The sequence below is a fragment of the Parasteatoda tepidariorum genome, chromosome 4 (genome assembly GCF_043381705.1).
Source record: "Parasteatoda tepidariorum isolate YZ-2023 chromosome 4, CAS_Ptep_4.0, whole genome shotgun sequence".
Taxonomy (NCBI): Eukaryota; Metazoa; Arthropoda; class Arachnida; order Araneae; family Theridiidae; genus Parasteatoda; species Parasteatoda tepidariorum.
This window is the reverse complement of record NC_092207.1, coordinates 68,454,839-68,474,683: the sequence shown is the minus strand read 5'-3', so window position 1 is coordinate 68,474,683 and position 19,845 is coordinate 68,454,839. Positions and strand designations below refer to the sequence as shown.

At 27.2% G+C, this 19,845-nt stretch overlaps 1 protein-coding gene across 2 annotated transcripts; it reads right to left on the bottom strand.

The window, feature by feature from the left end:
• Window positions 1-1,377: 1,377 nt before the first annotated feature.
• LOC107446454 (uncharacterized) lies at window positions 1,378-13,689 on the bottom strand. 2 transcript variants are annotated; one of them, XM_043049262.2, is made up of 6 exons: window positions 13,596-13,689; window positions 10,986-11,128; window positions 9,614-9,746; window positions 5,069-5,217; window positions 3,799-3,955; window positions 1,378-1,655 (listed from the first exon to the last, which is right to left on the bottom strand). In XM_043049262.2, the coding sequence occupies exons 3-6, from the start codon at window positions 9,718-9,720 to the stop codon at window positions 1,481-1,483; spliced, it is 588 nt and encodes a 195-aa protein (XP_042905196.1). In that variant the 5' UTR covers window positions 9,721-9,746; window positions 10,986-11,128; window positions 13,596-13,689; the 3' UTR covers window positions 1,378-1,480. The 2 variants fall into 2 exon arrangements, with proteins under 2 accessions (XP_042905196.1, XP_015916607.2); XM_016061121.3 differs by lacking the exons at window positions 10,986-11,128; window positions 13,596-13,689 and adding an exon at window positions 10,718-10,868.
• Between the last annotated feature and the right edge of the window lie 6,156 nt (window positions 13,690-19,845).

Genomic DNA, 19,845 nt, shown 5'->3' with positions numbered 1-19,845 from the left:
ATTACGAAAAGTATATATGTCAAGCGCAATAAGTTAATAAAGCGAAGAAAAAGAGTTTTCTAGATTTGGTGAAACATAGTTAAGAATATGAAATACAATTAATAAAATGAAACTAGTTAAATTGCTTTACTATTAGGCTCATGATGTGATGAAGAAACTGCGATTACGCAATAACCACAATATAATGGGAAACCAGCAAGCAACGTAGTGTGGATATCTCGATCATCCCTATAGGTTGTTGAAACTTGGCCTTTGTTTACTTTAGCAACTGCACTTTCCACTTTATTTCGAGTAAGCCAAGCCCGTTAAGTAACAATTCTCTTAAGTAGCACGTTCTATATTCTTTCCCAAAGATTTCGTCACAAAGATTTAAGCTTTTCCACTATATATTTTTTACTTAACACAAAAAAAGACTCGAGGCCATGTAGAACATAAATAAACTAATTATGCATCGAAATTGCCACTTACACAAAACAAAATTGAATTACTGTTAAAATAAAATACATAAACATGTAATATATCTCTGTAAAGTAAAAGACGTAGACGAGTTAGCAATCAATGCGCAATGCTGTATTTAATTAACTTAACGTTAATTAACATTTTAACTTATGAGGAGACTTTAACACGCCACCTTGTTTATAAACGATCAACAGGCGCTAAGGTTACAAGTTACGTGTCTGCGATCGTCTTCTTCGCGTGTTACAAGTACCCAATTGAAAAATAATATCTTATTTTATTTCAGACCAAATTTAAAAATGAAATATAATACACTAGCTTTCTGATTTCTTTTTTGAAGGGAGGCAAAAGCTGTAAGATGTATAGGAAAATGTAACATATCAGAGAACAGTAAATTCGAAGCGTGGAGGAAAATGTTCGGAGGTTGTTTGAAATAAACCTAGAAAATTGGCATGTTCTTAGCGATGTTTTAGCTATCCGTAATTCAAACTGGTGATTAATTTTGAAATAGAATTATTAGTCAGAAAAGGAAATGAAATTACTCGATTCAATAATTTGAAAATGAAATGTCAAAAGAAATGGGCAAGGTCTTAGTCAAATTTAATGTGGAGGCACGGTATAAGTAAATAGGTTTTAGGTGAAAGTGAGTTAAATAAATATGTTGGATTATTATTTAAATATGACAATTGCCTAGTGAAATCACGAGGTTCAAATTACTGGTTGTCAACACCTGGAATTTTTTCTAGTAATAAAACTGGCAATAAATTTGATGTTTTTCAGTTCAGATATTTTGGGTAGTGGTCTATTATACTTCAATACCATTTTCGTTTTCTTTTAAGTAAATAAATGTTCATAATTAGTATTTATTTTTTGTTTCTTCAACGTTAGCAAAGATTTTTAAAATACGAAGAAAGAGCACTCTTTATGTTTATTCTTTTTATTATAAATTTTTAAGAACTTTACACTTAAGAGATACCAATTTCATTTTCTTAGATAATCTTCAAAGAAATTTTTTTTTTCGTATTTATACAGCGCAGAAATCTGTGTATCTATTTTCTAAGATTTCCATTTCATCTTGGCTACAAAATCTTTCTAAGACATGAGATCTTCTTAAAATATCCATTACCGTCATATATGCCGATTCACTACAGTTTTTCTGTACATGAACAATCATGCATCCAAATTTGCAGAATTTTCGCCTAAAAATGTAAAACAAAATTAATTATTGTTCATTTAAATTTTTCAAATAAGCAACATTTATCTGCACTAAAAAAGTATGATAATATTCATAAAAAGTTTTCTGTTTTCAACATTTTGCTCGCTCATAAAATTGTGACGAGTTTAAGCGTTTATACGTACTCTATATACATTTTTCTGTTTAAATGAAAATTCAGAAATATCATATTTCAGGAATTCTTAAAATGATGCAAAAATATCTCAATTTCAAAGCATGTATATTATTTAGAACTGGTTATAAGATTAATTTGTTCTTAAAATAGCTTCAGAAAATAAAAGTTTTTTTTCCAACTTTTATGTAAACTTAAAATAATAATAATAATAATTCAATATCGAATGTAGCTCTTTCCTTTGCGTACCTTGCGTTAAAAAAATGGACCTCCCTGAATACCTTTTGATGTAATGTTCGTTTCTTCATACTCTAGGACTCAATCTTTATGGTTCAAGGGGATTCAAACTAAAATTAGCATTAAGAGACTTTAGACCACTCTTTTGACCAAACTATATTTCTGGGACAATATTTCATAGATTGCGGCTACCCCGTATATTTTGGGAGTCAGAAATTTGAATCTTTCGAAGAAAAGATTTGTTTCTTCTGAGAAAGTAAGTTTTTGTTTCTGATTTAGCGACTTAAATTGTCGTCTGCACTAATTATTTAGAAATACACTGACGGAAAGAAAACCCAACACCAAGAAGAAACTGTGCCAAATAAATTAAATTTCTTAGGCCTGATTATACAGCTAAAAGATGATTTCTATTTAAATTTTGCACTTGGCTCATAAGTTTAGAGCTAGTAGCGCGACTGTAAACATGCAACCAGGATTACGTGTTCTACAATTCGCAAGCATTATTTTTCGTTCAATTTTGACAGAGTGAGTTGCTGTTAGTCAAGAATACCTTTGAACATGATCGTGTAACAGGCCTGCTAGAAGGTAGATTTTCTTTCCGCGATATTTCTGAAAGGAGAAAAATATCATTCTGCAAGACTGTTGGCAGTAGTGGTCAAGGAAAGGTATTGTTTCAAGAAGACTGGATTCTGGGCTGGCACGCGGCAGAAATTCAAGCTGTAGTTGGTACGACAGTTATGCAACGGACTGTTAAAAATTGGCTACTTCAAATGCAGCTCTGAACGAGGCGCCCTGTAGTTTGTATTTCACTCACACCAAACGACTGCCGTTTACGACGTGAATGGTGTCGAGTGGAGGACAGAGTGGATTCCTATTTCCAGATGAAAGTCGGTTCTGCCTTGGTGTCAGTGACAGCAGTATATTGCCAGGTGAGCGCCTGCTACTGACCTGTCTCCAGCCTAGACACAATGGACCTAAACCTGGAGTTATGGTCTGGGGAGTAATTTCCTATGACAACAGAAGCTCTCTCGTGGTTATTCTACGCACTTTGATTGCAAATTTTTACAATGCCCAGATGTAACTTTGGCATTGCTTAGAATTTAGCTTTGATTCGAGGCAAAACTCAATAAAAAATGTTAGCATGTTGAAATTATATATTTTTTTAAATTTACACTGTGAAAAATTCTGAACCAAGGAATCGCGTAAAATTTATGGCAACCAGGGTGCCAATACTTTTTAACCTAAATTCCATTTTTATCATAACATTTTACGGAGTAAATTATCTGATAAAGGGTAATTTTATACTGAAAAAACAGAACCATTAAACTAAAAAAATATTACTGTGAAAATTATGGTATAAAACTTTACGGTAAAATGGAATTTACGAATAATTGTTTCCAAAATAATATTACAGTTTTTTTAAAATGGTTATTCCTTAAATAAAATTTTGTGTAAATTCTTATATGCAACAGATATCACAATCAAATTACAAATTGTGTAAAATTTCAAGAAAAATTGATGAAAATAAGCCCTTATATATGTATATCACTGTTCTGAGGAAAATTGTTTTTCGTATTTCTTTTGTATCTCCATTTCTGAAAGATACGATGCATATGTACGATTTTCATATTGAAGTTTTTCATATCTATGAGTAATTTTTAGTACCGTTAGCATTACGTAAAAAAATCGACTTTTTCGAAAACTTTAACAGGGTGTCCTGTCAAATAAATGTTTTCAAACAAATTTAAGTCAAACTTACAGGCAAAGAAGATTCACATCTGAATGCGGATCATCTCTTTCTCGAATCCGAAGTTGACGAGTATTTTCATACCTGTATATTGCTTGCATAGCATATCCTTCACAGTCAGAAATGTAATTATTCTGTTGAGTCAAGCACTCAGCATTTGATTCATAATCTAAAAACAGCGACAAATGTATTAATCTCACATAATGAGGAATGATTACAGTTAAAATATTTAATAACAAGCTAGAGTTATATAAGAAAAAAATTTCTTTTAAAAACAAGTAATTAAAATAATGTATAAGAATTATTTGGAAATTTGTTTCCTAACCTACAGAAGATAATTATAAAGTAAAAAAGTAATTAAATTCCACTTTGAAAAGATCATATTTACTAAGAAAAATTTTTTACCAAAATATTTAAGATGCGTAACATCTCTACCAGAATTNTTAAAATTACTTTGATGTATGATTGTGATATTTCTGGTTATATATATATATATATATATATATATAACCAGAAATATCACAATCATACATCAAAGTAATTTTAAAAGATTTTTTTTTCCACGATTTTATTTCACACGTTTTTTGTATATCAAAATAAGAACGCTATCTAAATTTATAAAAAAAATATGCAAAGTAAATATTCATAAAAGAAGAAAGTCTCTTAAACATTGAATGCGCTCATAATAATAGTAGAATATAATTTTTTTTTTCGCTATACAACTTCATATACTATTTCTAAAAACATTTTTCAACTGCACGTTTAACAACAAAATAGCGTTTTAGTACATGTGATAACACGTAATAAAATGTGGTAGACCTTGGCAAATTCAGTAATTTTATCATGATATCTTAGAGCATGGTACAAAAGCTATTTATTCGGTTAAATTTACTTTTTAGCTTTGTAAATTTTACAAAATTCTGCGGTAATATTTTGAATATTACCACAGCTGCAGCTATAATTGCGCAGTCATAATTTTGAAAATCAGAATTTCTATTAAACTGTTACCATGTAAACGGAAATATTGCTAAATTAATTGTTCAAATACCATATATTTTGGTTCTAATAACTATGTTCGTAGTAATTATGTATTTTTTACTAGAAATATCATTACTACACAGTATGGTAATTTTGCCCGAACTTTTTTTCTCCGTGTGAGATTAAATAGTAAAAGCTTTATTATTTCCGACTTACTGACGTAGAACTTTATAATATTACATTTAATAAATTAAATATATATTTATGGAAATATATTTAATTTATAAAATCTGCGCAATATTACCTTTGTGCAATACGGATTTATTCTCACAAATTTCAGAGGTCAAATTTTTAACATCAAAAAGTTCTTTGGTAGAAGAAAATGGCATTGCGTCAATCCAACCACAGTTTTCTTCAAAATTTTGTAGACAATTTAGGTAATTGTTCAGAGGCCTAAGAGAAAATACAAACAATGTATTAAAATCTAATATAAAATGGCTGAAAAGTAGAAGGTATCTATATGTTGTCCATTCAGGCTGACTGCCAGCCTTTCTACTAGTTTTACGACGAATCCAACAGAGAAATAGTCTACAAAAATCGTGCTTATTATTTCCATGTCAATAATCTTAAGCCCTTTGTATTCTGCAGAATATAATGTTGCATGGATAAATTTTCACGTGGAAATAATCTCGCTCTAGGAACTTACCGTAAACAAATCTCGCATACACTATCTCACATACATTATATTTTTTGCTTGCAATGTGATCGTATCATCGCGTTATTTTGTGTAAACAGAATTCTGATATCAATAAATATTTCTCTATGAGATTATTTACAAATCTATGCCCAAATCTTTCTTCTTTTTTTTAAATTTAGTTTACGCTGAAAATCAAGTACCATTTATATCAGTTTATAATAAATGTTTTATTAAATAAAACTATTTTATAAAGTTAAATTATTTTTTTATATATTTTTTTCTAAACTTTCGTGTTTTTATAATTAAGTTTTTACTACTTCGTATTAGCTACTTTATTTCGCACTTGACATATGAAGAAATTTAGTTATAATATCATCGTATTTACTTAAGAAATAAATAAAAGTTCAGAAATGCGTTCTTAAAAAATGCAGCTGCAGAACTTCAGCGGCAAAATTATTAAATTAAAAAGGAGTATAAAAATAGCCACAAATATAAATATTCATTTCTTGTTCATCATAATATCTTCAATGAAGTAAAAATCTAGTAAACACGCAATGCACTTTAAAACACGTACAATAATTTGTAATTTTTATAAAAATGTAAGATGTTTTAAAAATATTTCAAAAAGAATTTAACTGTAAAGTTTCCTATACTTTTAAAAGTAGAACACATTTACACAGCAAAATGTTTGATAGGTTAAAATGCAGAAAAACCTTGGATTAATATTGTTTAAAAACTGAAACATTTTAAAACTTTCAAATTTTTCTCAATTAAAAACTTTATTTGATATTGCATGACATAACTAAAACTATTTACTTGGAAAAGTTTATTGGAGTTACTAGAAAGAAAGTTAAATAAAAATATGCCGTTTTTATGATCATTTTATAAAAAAAGTTTGAAAAAATTAATTAACTATAATACTGCATAAATAACTATATACTTGTACTGATATATAAATTATATACTTGTTCACTATGCCAATACGTTATCATTTTGAAAACGTAACTACATCAGGGTTTATTACTGAAAACTAGTAAACGATTTTCAAATATTTGCAGTTTATGGAATCGTTTTGTCAGGAAAAAAATAATTCTTTGTATGTATGATCACAGAGGAATATATAAATTTTCTATTTTAATTCTAGAGCACTTAAATAGGCGGCGTTTTTTCTTTTTTCACAAATCAGAGACATTAAAATACTTATCGTAGAGTGTTATTTAGTAAAAATTACTGCCTCAACTAAAGTTATGCTTTTTTTGTTGTCATAAGACATAGCAATTCGTTGGGCAAAATGAAACTTTATAAAATGTGCTGTGTAAACGTCACAGCTAATTGCTTTCATTCGATTTTATATACTTTACTTTCTTTCTAAGAGTATTACAGAACTTTTGTTAAACTTTATGGTAGAATGATGGAATTCATCAGCTTTGTTAGGTTTCAGCAAAGGTTGTATATGCTTACAATAAACGGTATTTTAATTCATTCAAATGCACCTTTTATTGAAGTACATTAACTCATTAAATATAAAATCACTTTTTAGATTGCTAATGTTATTTACAAGCTTGTTGTGAAAAAAAAAATATATGAAATGAATTCTAAAGTTTTTCCTTCAGTAGAAAACACATTTAAAATAATTTGAAAATTGAATTTAAGCACGAAATCGAATTTTTATGAAATGCATTATTTTATTATGTTAATAATATTATGTAATGAATAATATTTATATTATTAATAAAATTTCGTAATTACAATAATATTTCAGTAATGTTATTTGAACACAAATTAAGCTGAAAAACTTCATTGAACATTAACAAAAACTTCATTGAACAAACTCTTAACGAAATTTATTTTAAAATTCCATTATTTTTAGAATTTTTGCAAATTTGGATAGCTTATATCAAGCGTTTTGACGCACATTTTTAGTAAAATATATTTTCCTTTTCCGAACGATTTAATAGATGCAAAGCAGAAATGAACCAAAAAATAATTATGTTTTTAAATGTATAAAACACAAACAAAAATTTTATGCTACTTTTATTGAGAAACTATAAACTATCATATTTTGTATTTAGATGTATATAATGTATCTACTAATTCAGATGATAATCTGAATTAGTAGATTTCTTGGTCAAGAAAAAATTTAAATTCTTGATAAAAAGTTCTGTATACAATTCGGTTAAAAAGTACTTTGCGTGTAATATAAATACAGTACTAAAGGCTCATCTTTTTTGACTGCAACAGTTCAAGAATTTTTGTTCAGTTCGTACAAATTACACGATTTAAAAAAGTTTTGCTTGAACAATACTTATTCATGAGAGTCAGGACTTAGTACAATTATAATTGTAGTGGTACAGTACAATCAAATATATATATATATATATAAGAAATTTCTCAGCTGTTAAATCCTTTACGCTAAATAACAGACACTTTTTTGGGGAGAGCAAAACTTTGTATATCTCATTCATTTCAAACAGATAATAATCTTAACTGTTTCTTTTTTAGTTCGCGCCTTTTATTTGTTCTCTGCGAAATCGTGAAAGTTGTTTCGGAATTAAAAATAAGAAAAATGTACTGTTTAGAATTTTGCGTCTCACTCTACGTTCAATGGTGGCTAAGGTATGATACTGTTCTTTGCTTTAATCTATTCCATAAACAACCTGTGTTCTTGATTAAATGTCTGCAACTTCTCAAACAAATACAATTTAGTTGAAAGCTTGCCTCCGGCATTTAATTTTCTTTTCTTTATGCTGCATTTTTAGTTTCTGATTATGACAACTACACGACTGGAAGGAATTATGTACCTGTGCTAAGATGGGACATTCCGTTCACAAAAAATTAATCTCAAGATAACTACCGCTAAATTTTAAGCTTTGCTTTCATAAATTCAAAAACAATTCTCATAATTATTGAAAGTTACGAAAAATATAAAATGACCGACACTTTTCCATTTTGGGCCAGTTACTACTATTATTACATAGTTTTTTTTATTTCCTGAAAACAAGTTCAAGTTAAATTAGTAAGATTTAAAAAATTTTAATTAAGAATTATATTTAAAAAAAAAAATTTTTTAATGCTTAAACACGGATTTTATTACTTTTGCATTATTTTGAAGTGAAATATAAATATTGAACTTGAATTTTTCAAAAAAATGAGTGCTGTTTTAGTTTTTTTAATATTTTTTTAAAAAATATTTCTTACAATTTTAATTTTAAATTTCATGCTAAATGATTTTTTTAAAATCCATTTTAACGTGTTATCGAAATAATCTTCAAATCTAAATTCAAATACTTATACCTAAATTACGTAAGCTTTTAAAAATATTGAAATAAAGAAACAGGATAAATAAAATATCTGTTTACATTTATGTTAACTCATTTTTTTGTTTGACAAAAAAAATTCGATTAATATAAGGATGTATGCTTCAATTATATAAATAATAAAAAAAAAACTTTTTTTAGAATTATTAAAAAGTTATTTCGATGTTATGGATTATTAATAATAATTTTGTGAATTTCAGTTTATCACTTTGTGTTTATGTTTCTGCTACGAGTTTCGTCTTATATTAGGTAATATAATTGATTTGAGTCTGAAAAAAGTTTCCTCGTTATTTAATTTATCCTCAATATTTCACATACATGAGATTCAAAGAAGTATTTGTTTTATTTTGAGAGTTTTAGATAAAGTTGCACAATAAAAAATAATAAAAATGAGCAAACGCTCTTTAAATCCTGCACATGCACTAATTGTTGCAGAAAAATCTCGTGGCTCAATTAATAATTCAACACGCTAGTAGAAATATCATTTTGTACATCTAGTATCATTTTTATACAATAAATATCAAATACCATATGAAATGACTACTGAACTTATTCAATTGTGTTAATAAAAATATAAATAAATAAAACATGATAATATAAAATATAAATAGGAATATAAAATATAAATTAAAATCAATATAAATTAAAATATCAAAATAAATGTATAATATAAATATCAAAAAATATATATAAAATATTAAAAAATATATCTATAAATTTCTTAGACTGAAATAGAAATTAAAATTTCTACTTTATCCTCTAATGAAACTTTTAATAAGTAATATTTAAAAGTATTATTCATGTTGAAGAAGACTATTAACCAAAAAACATTTACAAACACAATATCCTTAACGCTTCTAGACTTGGAAACTCTCCAAGTAAAGTCAAATTCGCTTCTGATAAATGATCTTGGCAAAACAACATCGGTTGTCCTGAACACATGTCATCAGTTGTTGCGACCGTTAAATCTAAAATAAAAATAATTAAAAAAACTAGAAGCAAAAGTAGTTAAATTTTGCAAAAAGAAACACCAGCTTTTTTTATTGCCTGTGCTTATAATCGATAATATTGATTATTTAAACTAATGGATAAAGTGCTATTGCTGGCTGTTGAATGATTTAAACAAACTAAAACATATAAAACTGTATTTTGAATTTTTATACATTTATATTGTATTATTTGTATATCATTGCATCACTTTTTTCGTATATTATAATGAATTATTCATTTTGAATTTTTTTTTTTCAATTTCTCATTATGACTGTACTTATTAAACGTTCGAATTTGAATAAATTAAATGCATTGATAAAAATAAAATGACGTTTCAATTGCATTTATTAAACGTTTAATTTTGAATAATTTGAGGGTAAAGATAAAAACAATGTTTTAGATGTGATTATTATAAGTTTCAATTTGAACATTTCAATGGTATTGATGAAAACAAAATCTTGTTTTAAATAAATTACTATACATCATATTACATCAGGAATATATTCTTTAACCTACCTTTATTATGAACTTTTTTTTAAAAAAAATAGGACCATAATAATTAATTTATTATTTTAAATGTAACTCAAATATTATAGATTTTTACAAATAAATTTTCAAATAAAGATCTTATCGACAGTTTTACGTTTGAATCATTTTATTTTTCGTTTTTCCCTGACAAATGCAATATTTAAATGCAAAATTCAAGTAAATTCTCATCATAACAATATCGCAAAAGGGCTGGAGCAACTAAATTATCAACGTTGCTTGAGATTGAAAAATATCAAAAAATAAAAAATTCAGCACTATATCGATTTCTCTAAAATGACATTAAACGTTATCAAATTCAACTTTAAGAAGAAAAAAGTCATTAACAATAGCACTATCTTTTATTCGAAACACGTTTTAAAAAAATAATAATTGTTCAAAATAGATTGCAAAATGAACTTACTGAAGAGAGTTTGGAACAATAAGATACTCATTATTTGCTTGAACATTTTTTGAAAAGCCAATGCTATTGACTACAAGTACACTATTGTAAAATCATTTCTGCTTACTTTTTTATACTACTCAGATATTTTCTTGAATAAGATAATAACAAAAAGACGGAAGTATAGAAGAGATCACTTAAGATTAAAACATCCGGCTTGAAAATTGCGGAAGCAAAAGGAAAGTAAGAATATAAAAAATATTTTTAAGCACTGATATTTTTTAGATACCTTTAATATCATCTTGGTGTTTACCCGCTGTTGAGCGGTGATCATCAGTCTAATTATAGTGGCAGGTTAAGGTAGCAACCTAAGCATATTTTTGCCCTTGAGAGACACACTTCAATTTAGAAATCATGAATGGATAATTATCTCTAATAAATAAATAAAATTCGCTTAGGAAAAATTTATTTATTGAGTAAATTTTTAAACTGAATAGGGCCACATTCAAAAATATAAAAACACTGAAAAGAAGTCCCTTAAAGAGATCAAAAAATTATTCTTTTTATATCGGGAATTTCTGTTAAAATTCATATTCAACGGTTGGGACAAGGAGACCCAAAAGGGCCCCCTTCCCTAATCTTCAAGCTTATAATTCTAAATTAAAAGTGAATGATTTGTTCCCAACGGACAGTTAAGAGCATGGGAAGAGAACCATGGTTGGCGATTTATCAAAAGATAACTTAGCTAAAAACAAAGCCAACCCCCATAATAATAAATTTGAAAATAATTTGGTGAAAGTAAATCGCCAAAAAGACAGTGAGAATTAGTATTACCGTGTAATTTAAACGTTTTTCTGATAAGAAATAAAGAATAAAGAGTTTTGAAAAGATATTTTTTTCCGATATTGTAGTGACAGTGAATTAGTGAGCCTCACATCAGTATTGAAATAAAAAGTTAGCCATTACATTGACTGTTAAGAAAATGATAAAATATTTTATATTCGCATTTTATAAACTGTGATAAAAATTAAATAATAATTTAATTTAATCAAAATTTGATTAAGAATGGTTAAAAAGATAAGTTTAACAGATTAAAGAAATTTTAAAAGCTAGGAAATAGGTAATGCCTATTGTGGCATCACAAACCCGAGCCAAATAGTTGTTAAATTCATAGGCTTTGAAATCATAAAAGGAATATTCACTTATTTAAATAGAAAGTCATAATTTAAAAAGAAAAACATTTCAAAATGATTATATACTTTCAGAAAAAATTGAAAATAGTTATTTTTAACATAACATGCTGATATCAATTTAAATATAATTATATTTTTGATTTATTTCAATTATCAAGCAGAAAATCACAATATTAGTAGTTTCTGTCTAAATAAAGCAATTACTTTTTAAGACAAAACCATAATATCACTTGATTTAAATTAACAGAATATCTAACTTATCTCTGAATCATTGGAAACTTATTATGGAACAACTATAAGTTGTTCCTTAAAAAGGAAAAATGTTTATGAATTCTTTCGACACTGTAAGCAATAGCAGACAAAGTACAATAAAAAGTACTGGCACCCTAAGTGCCTATACTTTTATTGTAAAATTGATTTTTACCATGAAATTTTATATTTTTTATATCATTATTTTTATTATTATCATTATTTTTATCATTATCATTATTTTCATCATTTTCATTACTTTTATCATTATCATTTTTCATCATTATCATTTTTCATCATTATCATTTTTTATCATTATCATTATTTTTATCATTATCATTTTTTATCATTATCATTATTTTTATCATTATCATTATTTTTATTATTATCATTATTTTTATCATTATCATTATTTTTATTATTACTTTTATTATTATTTTACTATTTTATTTTAAAATTTTGCGATACACTGCTTTTTTACAGTAATTGTAAAATTAATGAATCACTGTGGTTAAATAAATACTGCTACAAGACTTACTGTTTAAAATTTTATGGTAAAAACTTATTTTACGGATGCTGCACTCACAGTTCCAGTATTTCTTACCGTAATTTTAATCTGGAACTTTTAACAGTGTAATTATTTTTAAGCATGAATTATAATTAAAAAAGTACAAAAGAAACATGAATTATTATTATCATAGATAAAATGAAATAAAATTTATGAAATACTAATGAGAAACCTAAGATAATGATCATGTAATTAATAGTAATAATAATTTTGTCATGGTGCGACAAAAACATATTTTAAATTGTGGTTAAAATTTCCAGTAAGATGATTTTCTTTCTCATTATTGATTTAGCTTCAAGAAACAAAATTGAAGAACTTTTTTATTTTTGATTATTTCAACTGTGCGTTTTTAATTGGATAAAAGTTGAAATTGTTTCATTTATATTTAAGTAAAATATGCCGAAATTTTGAACATGAACTTCAGTCAGAATTGTAATTCGAAAGAAGTTTTAAAGCAGATGATAAAATTTTTCTTTTCTTAAAATAAAACAACAAGTGTTTTTGAAAATATATTCAGTCTCAAGTTTTAGAAAAATAAACTTTTAAATCAGAACAAGTTTTCAACAAAATTCATTGGTGTATTGAAACTCTATCAAATCTTTTAATTATTTTATACTAAAAATTATTATAAGTACATTTGAAATAGATTTAATTGTTTTAGTTTAATCTTAAAAAAAATGAAAATTTTGGAAACAAAATTGATATAACATAGACAAGTAAAACTTATGTCGAAAGTCATTAACATAGACAATTTTTTTCGTTAATAAAAATAAGCCTAGATAATTACTTTCTTTAGGTTCAATTAGCGTTGTTAGAGTTTAAAATAAATACAAACTTGTAAGTTTTTGAGTACAATAATTTTATATTTAAACGTGTTTACTCTTTGCACCTAGACTGCTTGGAGAATAAATTCTATGAGTTCCATGTTCGGATGACCATCTAACTGGAGTAACTGCTCCTGCACCCCAAATCTGAAAATCAAGAAAACAAGAATGGGCATGGTAAGCTTTGGTCTGCAATGAGCTATCTCGCCCGACTGAATTTCTTATATCTACATTAAGAAACCTCAAATTGTTTAATTGCTTTAAACGCAACATGAATTTGACATAAAATATGAATTTCGAAAAACACTATATACAATTTTATGTTAAAATTAAATATTACAGTGAAATTAAATTAATTTACCAAAAAAAATCTTCCCACTCAAAAAGAAAAGAAATTTATATATGCATCTTAACATTGCTGATACTCATAGAACAATATAAATTCTTTATATTTTCGATTATTCCCCTTTCATTTGGATATGGATAAAAATAGAATACTAAAGAAAGATAGAATACACGTTTAAAAAAGATTACTTCGTTCTATTTGTATAGGTGGACGATACGGAAATCTTGAAAAAGGAATTTGATATGATTATTTAATTTCACGGTAGCATTACAAAAATGCAATAAGGTAAAATAAATATCGTGCTATCAACATATGAGTGCAATATGAATTTCAATTTCCTTCTTACCAAAAAGAAATCTACTGCGATATTAAACTTTACCTCATTGTTTTCTTTTCTTATAAAATGTAAATATAAAAAAAAATACTGCACTGGTTCAGATATTATAATTCTGATGTGATTTTGTATTTTCTTGACATTCTGAGTATTTTCATTTGGATGTTTCTTTCAAATTTTCAATTTAAAAACTGTCAAATCTCAGACATATTTATTTCCCTAGATTTCGTTTTTATTAAAATTCGTTTTTATTAAATTTCATTACCAATGGCTTTCATGCGCAAAATATTTTTTTTATTTCGAATGGTCAAGCTAAGTATAATGGTATTTGCTAAGCCTTGTACGATAGATATTGAATTTATATATCTTTTCTTGCAGTTAAAAAAAATTAAACTCAATTATGAAGTAAAAACAAACAAATTATTATTGATTTATAAATCATGCAACCTTGGGAAAGTGATTGAAGTTTTTCTTCTTTTTTTTTAACTATAAAAAAGAAAAGTTTGCTTGCATTGTAAAAAGTGCAATACTGTAAAATGCACGGTAAAAGGTACCGGCAAAAAGAGTGCTGGAACTTTTATCGTAAAATTTTTCGGATAAAAAAATCTGATGTATCGTAACTTTTAAATGAATATTTAAAGTAAAATATCAGAATTCATCAGCATTGGCACGACAGCCCTTTGTGAGCCTGGGCCTTCCTCAGACGCTTTTCCCATTCTGCCCTTCTCCCAGCAATCGTTTTCCAGTTCTTTACTTTTAGGATGGCAAAATCCTCATCCACACAGTCCTTCCATCTCTTATTGGGCCTTCCTCTTGGCCTTTTATTGGAGGGGGTTGCATTAGAAACTCTCAATGCTGTTCGTTCTGGGCTCATTCTCACTACATGCCCGGCCCATCTCATTCTACTTAATTTAATAGATTTAATGATATCATCGCCATCAATGATTCTATGTATTTCAAAATTATATGTTTTCCTCCAGTTGTCGTTATCGAGTATAGGGCCAAAGATGGTTCGTAGGACCTTCCTTTCGAAGGTTGCTAACAACTTCTCTTCCCTTTTTGTTAAAGTCCATGTCTCTGAAGCATAAGTCAAAACTGACTTGATTAATACCTTATAAAGTAAGATCTTAGTCTTCCTTTTTATTAAGTGAGATTTCAATAATGATTTTAAACCATAGAAGCAGCGATTGGCTGCGATTATTCCTTTTTTGATTTCAGGATTGATGTCATTTTGATAGTTTATTTCTGATCCTAGATAAGTAAAATTTTTTACAGATTCAAATTTAAAAGAATCTATTTTAAACAATTTAGGGATGGTTTCCATTGTACCACAATACATATATTTTGTTTTCTCCACATTCACTCTTAAGTTAATTTTTCTAGCTGATTTTTCCAGTGCCAAAAAATGTTCACTCAATGCTGTCCTAGATCTTGCGATGATATCTACATCATCGGCGTATGCCAAAATCTGCACTGATTTATTAAATATAGTACCTGTAGTATTTATACTAGCATCTCTAATAACTTTTTCTAAGGCTATGTTGAACAGAAGACACGCTAATGCATCTCCCTGTCTAACTCCATTATGAATTTCAAAAGAAGGAGATAGTTCCCCTTGAATTCGTACTGTTGAAATGGTTTCAGTGAGTGTGAGAGTTACAAAAAATATCAGAATTATTGTAGTTAAATAACTATAGCTGCGTACTGTAAAAATGGATTTTACTGTAATTTACTAAAAAATATAAAAATTAGAAATAAATTTAACCAAATATGTAGTTTTTATGTCATGTTCTAAGTATCATGATAATTTTACCGAATTTTGACACATTTACCAAATTTTATCAATTGTTATAAAACTTTATTTTATTGAAAATTTTACCAAAATCATTACCAAAGCGTTTCGCTAAACATTTCCGAGCTTTTTAGTTCTCCCGTAGATTGCTCCCATAGACTAGATCCCATATATTCCCATAGATTTGACTAGACTCCCATAGATTAGATTTTAGTGCTCCCATAGATAATGTTTGAATTAGTGCTCCCATAGAATTAGATAGATTCCATAGATTAGATTAGATTAGAAGATAGGTTTTATCATATTCTGGTAGTTCTGATAATCCTTTTTTTTCTCATAGTACTAAACTATTGTATTTTAATAAATAAGTGAACAAAACGAGCTCGGGTGCCAAAACGATTTTGAAGTGACGGAGAAAGCAGATTGGGTTTTGAGTAGTGATAGCTCCCTAGTTATAAAAGGAAACATATTGGGTGTTCTGTATGATTATCGAGTTCTCGACTTCCAATGAATATTTTTCTTATATTAATTTAAAAAGTGAATTTAAAGAACTTTACATATCAGGAGTCACAAGTTAATATTAAAGTGAGTAAAATAATATCAATATCTGAAAACTCATAATTGGGGGAAATGGAATTATGAGCAGCTAAATCAGCCTGATTATCGGATGAATGAAGGAGACGAAGGGAGCTTATTAGAAATTCCTTTTATTTTTCTCTGACACTGAAACTGGTTATAAAATGCAAAACAACTTTAAATTGCGAAAGAGGTTTCGTTAATAACTTCCACGTTTGATTTTCTCAATATCAACTTTCATTATTTTATTTTTAAAAGCATATTATAATTTGAAGGAAAATTCTGTGGCAAGCGTTTTTTCTAAAATCATTTTTCTTTCTTCAGTTATTTCTTGAAATATAAGCTGCTCTCCTTTTGTCAGAATATACTGAAAATTAAAAATAGAAACGAAGCGCTCGTTCCTACAAAATACATGACATTCTAATTTGTATTTTAAAAACAGTTCTCATTTTCAGAACATCTTATGTCTATTTCGAGAAATTTTTCTAGAGAGTATTTGAATATAATACATTTCTATGAAGATGAACTGAAAATTAAAAACAAAAAAAACGAAGCTCACGTTCTTACACAGTACATGATATTCCAATTTTTTTTAATAATTTTAACTTTCTGATCATTGTATGTCATTTTGTAGAAATTTTTCTATAAATTATTTGTCAAAACACAGATTTCTAAAAGAAATGAAGATTTCAAAAAAGAAATTGACGTTTGAGAAGTAAGCATTACTGAAAGTTTTTATTAATCGCTAATGATAAACAACAAATGTAATAGTTTAAGAAGCAAGAAAGAATATTCTTAAATTTCTTTGCGCCTTAATTGCTACCAGAAGCTATCTCTTTTATTTTTTGCGATCACCTTAGTTATAAGAGATGTTCTTTGATTTTGGAAAATCTCTATACATTAATATAAGAGTTATAAGACTCGTGGTGGCTCAGGGGATCGAGCGTTCACCTACCAATAAATTGAAATGGGTTTGAATCCCTAAGATGGCTAATCGATATGAATTGCGCACCCGGCTTGCACCGAACACAGTGCTGACGTAAAAATATCATCAGTGATAGACGGACCATGAGTTAGAGTTCCCTTGTCGTCAGGCTAATCATGGAAGGGTTTCGTGGTTTGTCCTAGCCATGTAACGCATAAACGCGTTAGTTACATTAAAAAGTCCGCGACGAAGGCACAATTTCTCCCAATGATTGAGCCAGAAGTTCCCTTGTTTTCCGGATAGGGTTCAAAATTGTAAGTCTAAGAAGTTGAGCATTAGTAGCCGTGAACTAAAAATTGGGTAAGCTGTCCAACGGCGGTTATGAAATATAGATTAATAAAATCAATGTTTCTAAAATGTGTTTGGAATCTAATATTAAAATTTTACACTAGTGTTTCTTACTTGGTATCTGTCAAGTTAATCTTACGAGATAATATTTGGACAATATAACTGAAAAATGTTTGAATTATAACATAAAAATAAACTTTGAAGGACTTCAAAGAAAACATACCGTCCGAAGCCATAAATTTTATCTTCTAACAATAATAAATCACGGATTTCTTAAAGAAATAGCGAGCTTTCAAAATGGCTATTTGTCACGAATCGGCTGTTTTTTTTTTGTTTCTTTTTGTCTATTTTAAAATTCTACTGAATTTTCTGATAATAAAGTCCAAAATCCACACCCTGAAGAATAAGACCAAACATAAAAATGATTGTATAAAATCAGTCTAGAAATCCCATTCCCAAAGAACTTAAAAAGTTTAAACTGGATATGTTATCTGGATATTCACATGGAAAACACGTTTTTCTCCAGTTTTCAGATCACGCTTTAGTTCTTTTGCAAGCAACGTAATTGTTCATAACTCTTTTTTTCACTTCTATGGAACATTTTTTATTCTTAACTTCAAAGTTTATCAAGCATCCAACGATATATACATATATTATTTTCTTATGCAGTTCTATGGGACTTATTTTAATTCTTAAATTCAAAGTTTAACAAGCATTCAGCGCTATGTACAGTTTTTTTTTTCTTCCAGATATAGTTCTATGGAACTTTTTTTTTGATTCGTAACTTCAAAGTTTAACAAACATTCAACACTATATATATAGTTCAAATACATTATTTTTATGATTTAATTAGATGTTTGACTTAAACCATTTTTGAAATAATAATATTATTTAAGAGATATTTATTTAGATTTTATATTTAGATTTTATATTTAAATCAAAAATACTTTTAAAAGTGAAATTTTGCTTATAAGAGCAATTTTTTTAAAAAAGTATTTCTGAAACTGTTGTTACCATATACTCTAAAAACTTTTGTGATGTTAATGACATTGAAAATTATGTATATTTCAAATGGTTATGTTGCTTCCAATAACTTCAAGCAATACGTTACATTTATATATATTCATTATACTACATTATATATATTCATTACATTACATTATATACATTTATATATATTCATTACATTACATTATATACATTTATATATACATGCCTAGCAGATTATATGTTTATAACTGCAAGATCTTATTAATTTTTTAAATACTAGTAATTTTAATTGTTAATAAATAATTAATAGATTTTAGTAGTTTAATTAATATTACTCTGAGAAAATTTAATCTAAGCCAATATTAGTTAATTTCAGAAGATGAAGTTAGTTTTCACAGGAAAACATAAACACTTGAACCCTTACAGTGATATTTCAAATAAACTTTTATTTCCTTAAGTGTTGCAAAAATATGATTCATTTAGACTAATGTAAGATTTAAATTCTTTTAAAAAACAAACTGGTATTAAAGTGCTCAGGAATTTTTAAAAAAAAACATGTGACAATCTGAAGAGAATTTCAGTCAGCACTCAAAAACAATTTAGTTTCTGAGATATTTTTAAAATTTTGAGCAGTCATTAATATTTTCAACACATAAATCATATTTTCTTTTAAATTTTAAAAGTACTGACTCTTACAGGTTTTTATTGTGAATTTTATTTTTAATGTTTCCTTTACAAAATCAAGGGGGAATCAGCATAAAACAATGACAATTACTATATTCTTTTTCGATTTAAATATTGAATTTCAAGGGCAGAAGCTAACTTTTCATTTGCTGACTACTATCGTACGTGGATTTTGACAAATAACGTTCGTGTGAAAAAACATTTTGCTTGTTTCATTTATGTAAACCAAAGAATTATACCCCTGGAGGTACTGAATTGGAGATAGATCGTTCTCTAGTTCAGGTCAAAATTACGATCTGTGGATGAATGAATGGATGTAT

Excerpts from the sequence above, each read along its gene's own strand:
- LOC107446454 (XM_016061121.3), bottom strand. The coding sequence starts at position 10,763 with ATGTTCAAGCAAATAATGAGTATCTTATTGTTCCAAACTCTCTTCA. Across the intron at positions 9,747-10,717 it reads ATTGTTCCAAACTCTCTTCA|ATTTAACGGTCGCAACAACT; the intron begins GTAAGTTCATTT and ends TTTTTATTTTAG. Across the intron at positions 3,956-5,068 it reads TAAATCCGTATTGCACAAAG|ATTATGAATCAAATGCTGAG; the intron begins GTAATATTGCGC and ends CGCTGTTTTTAG.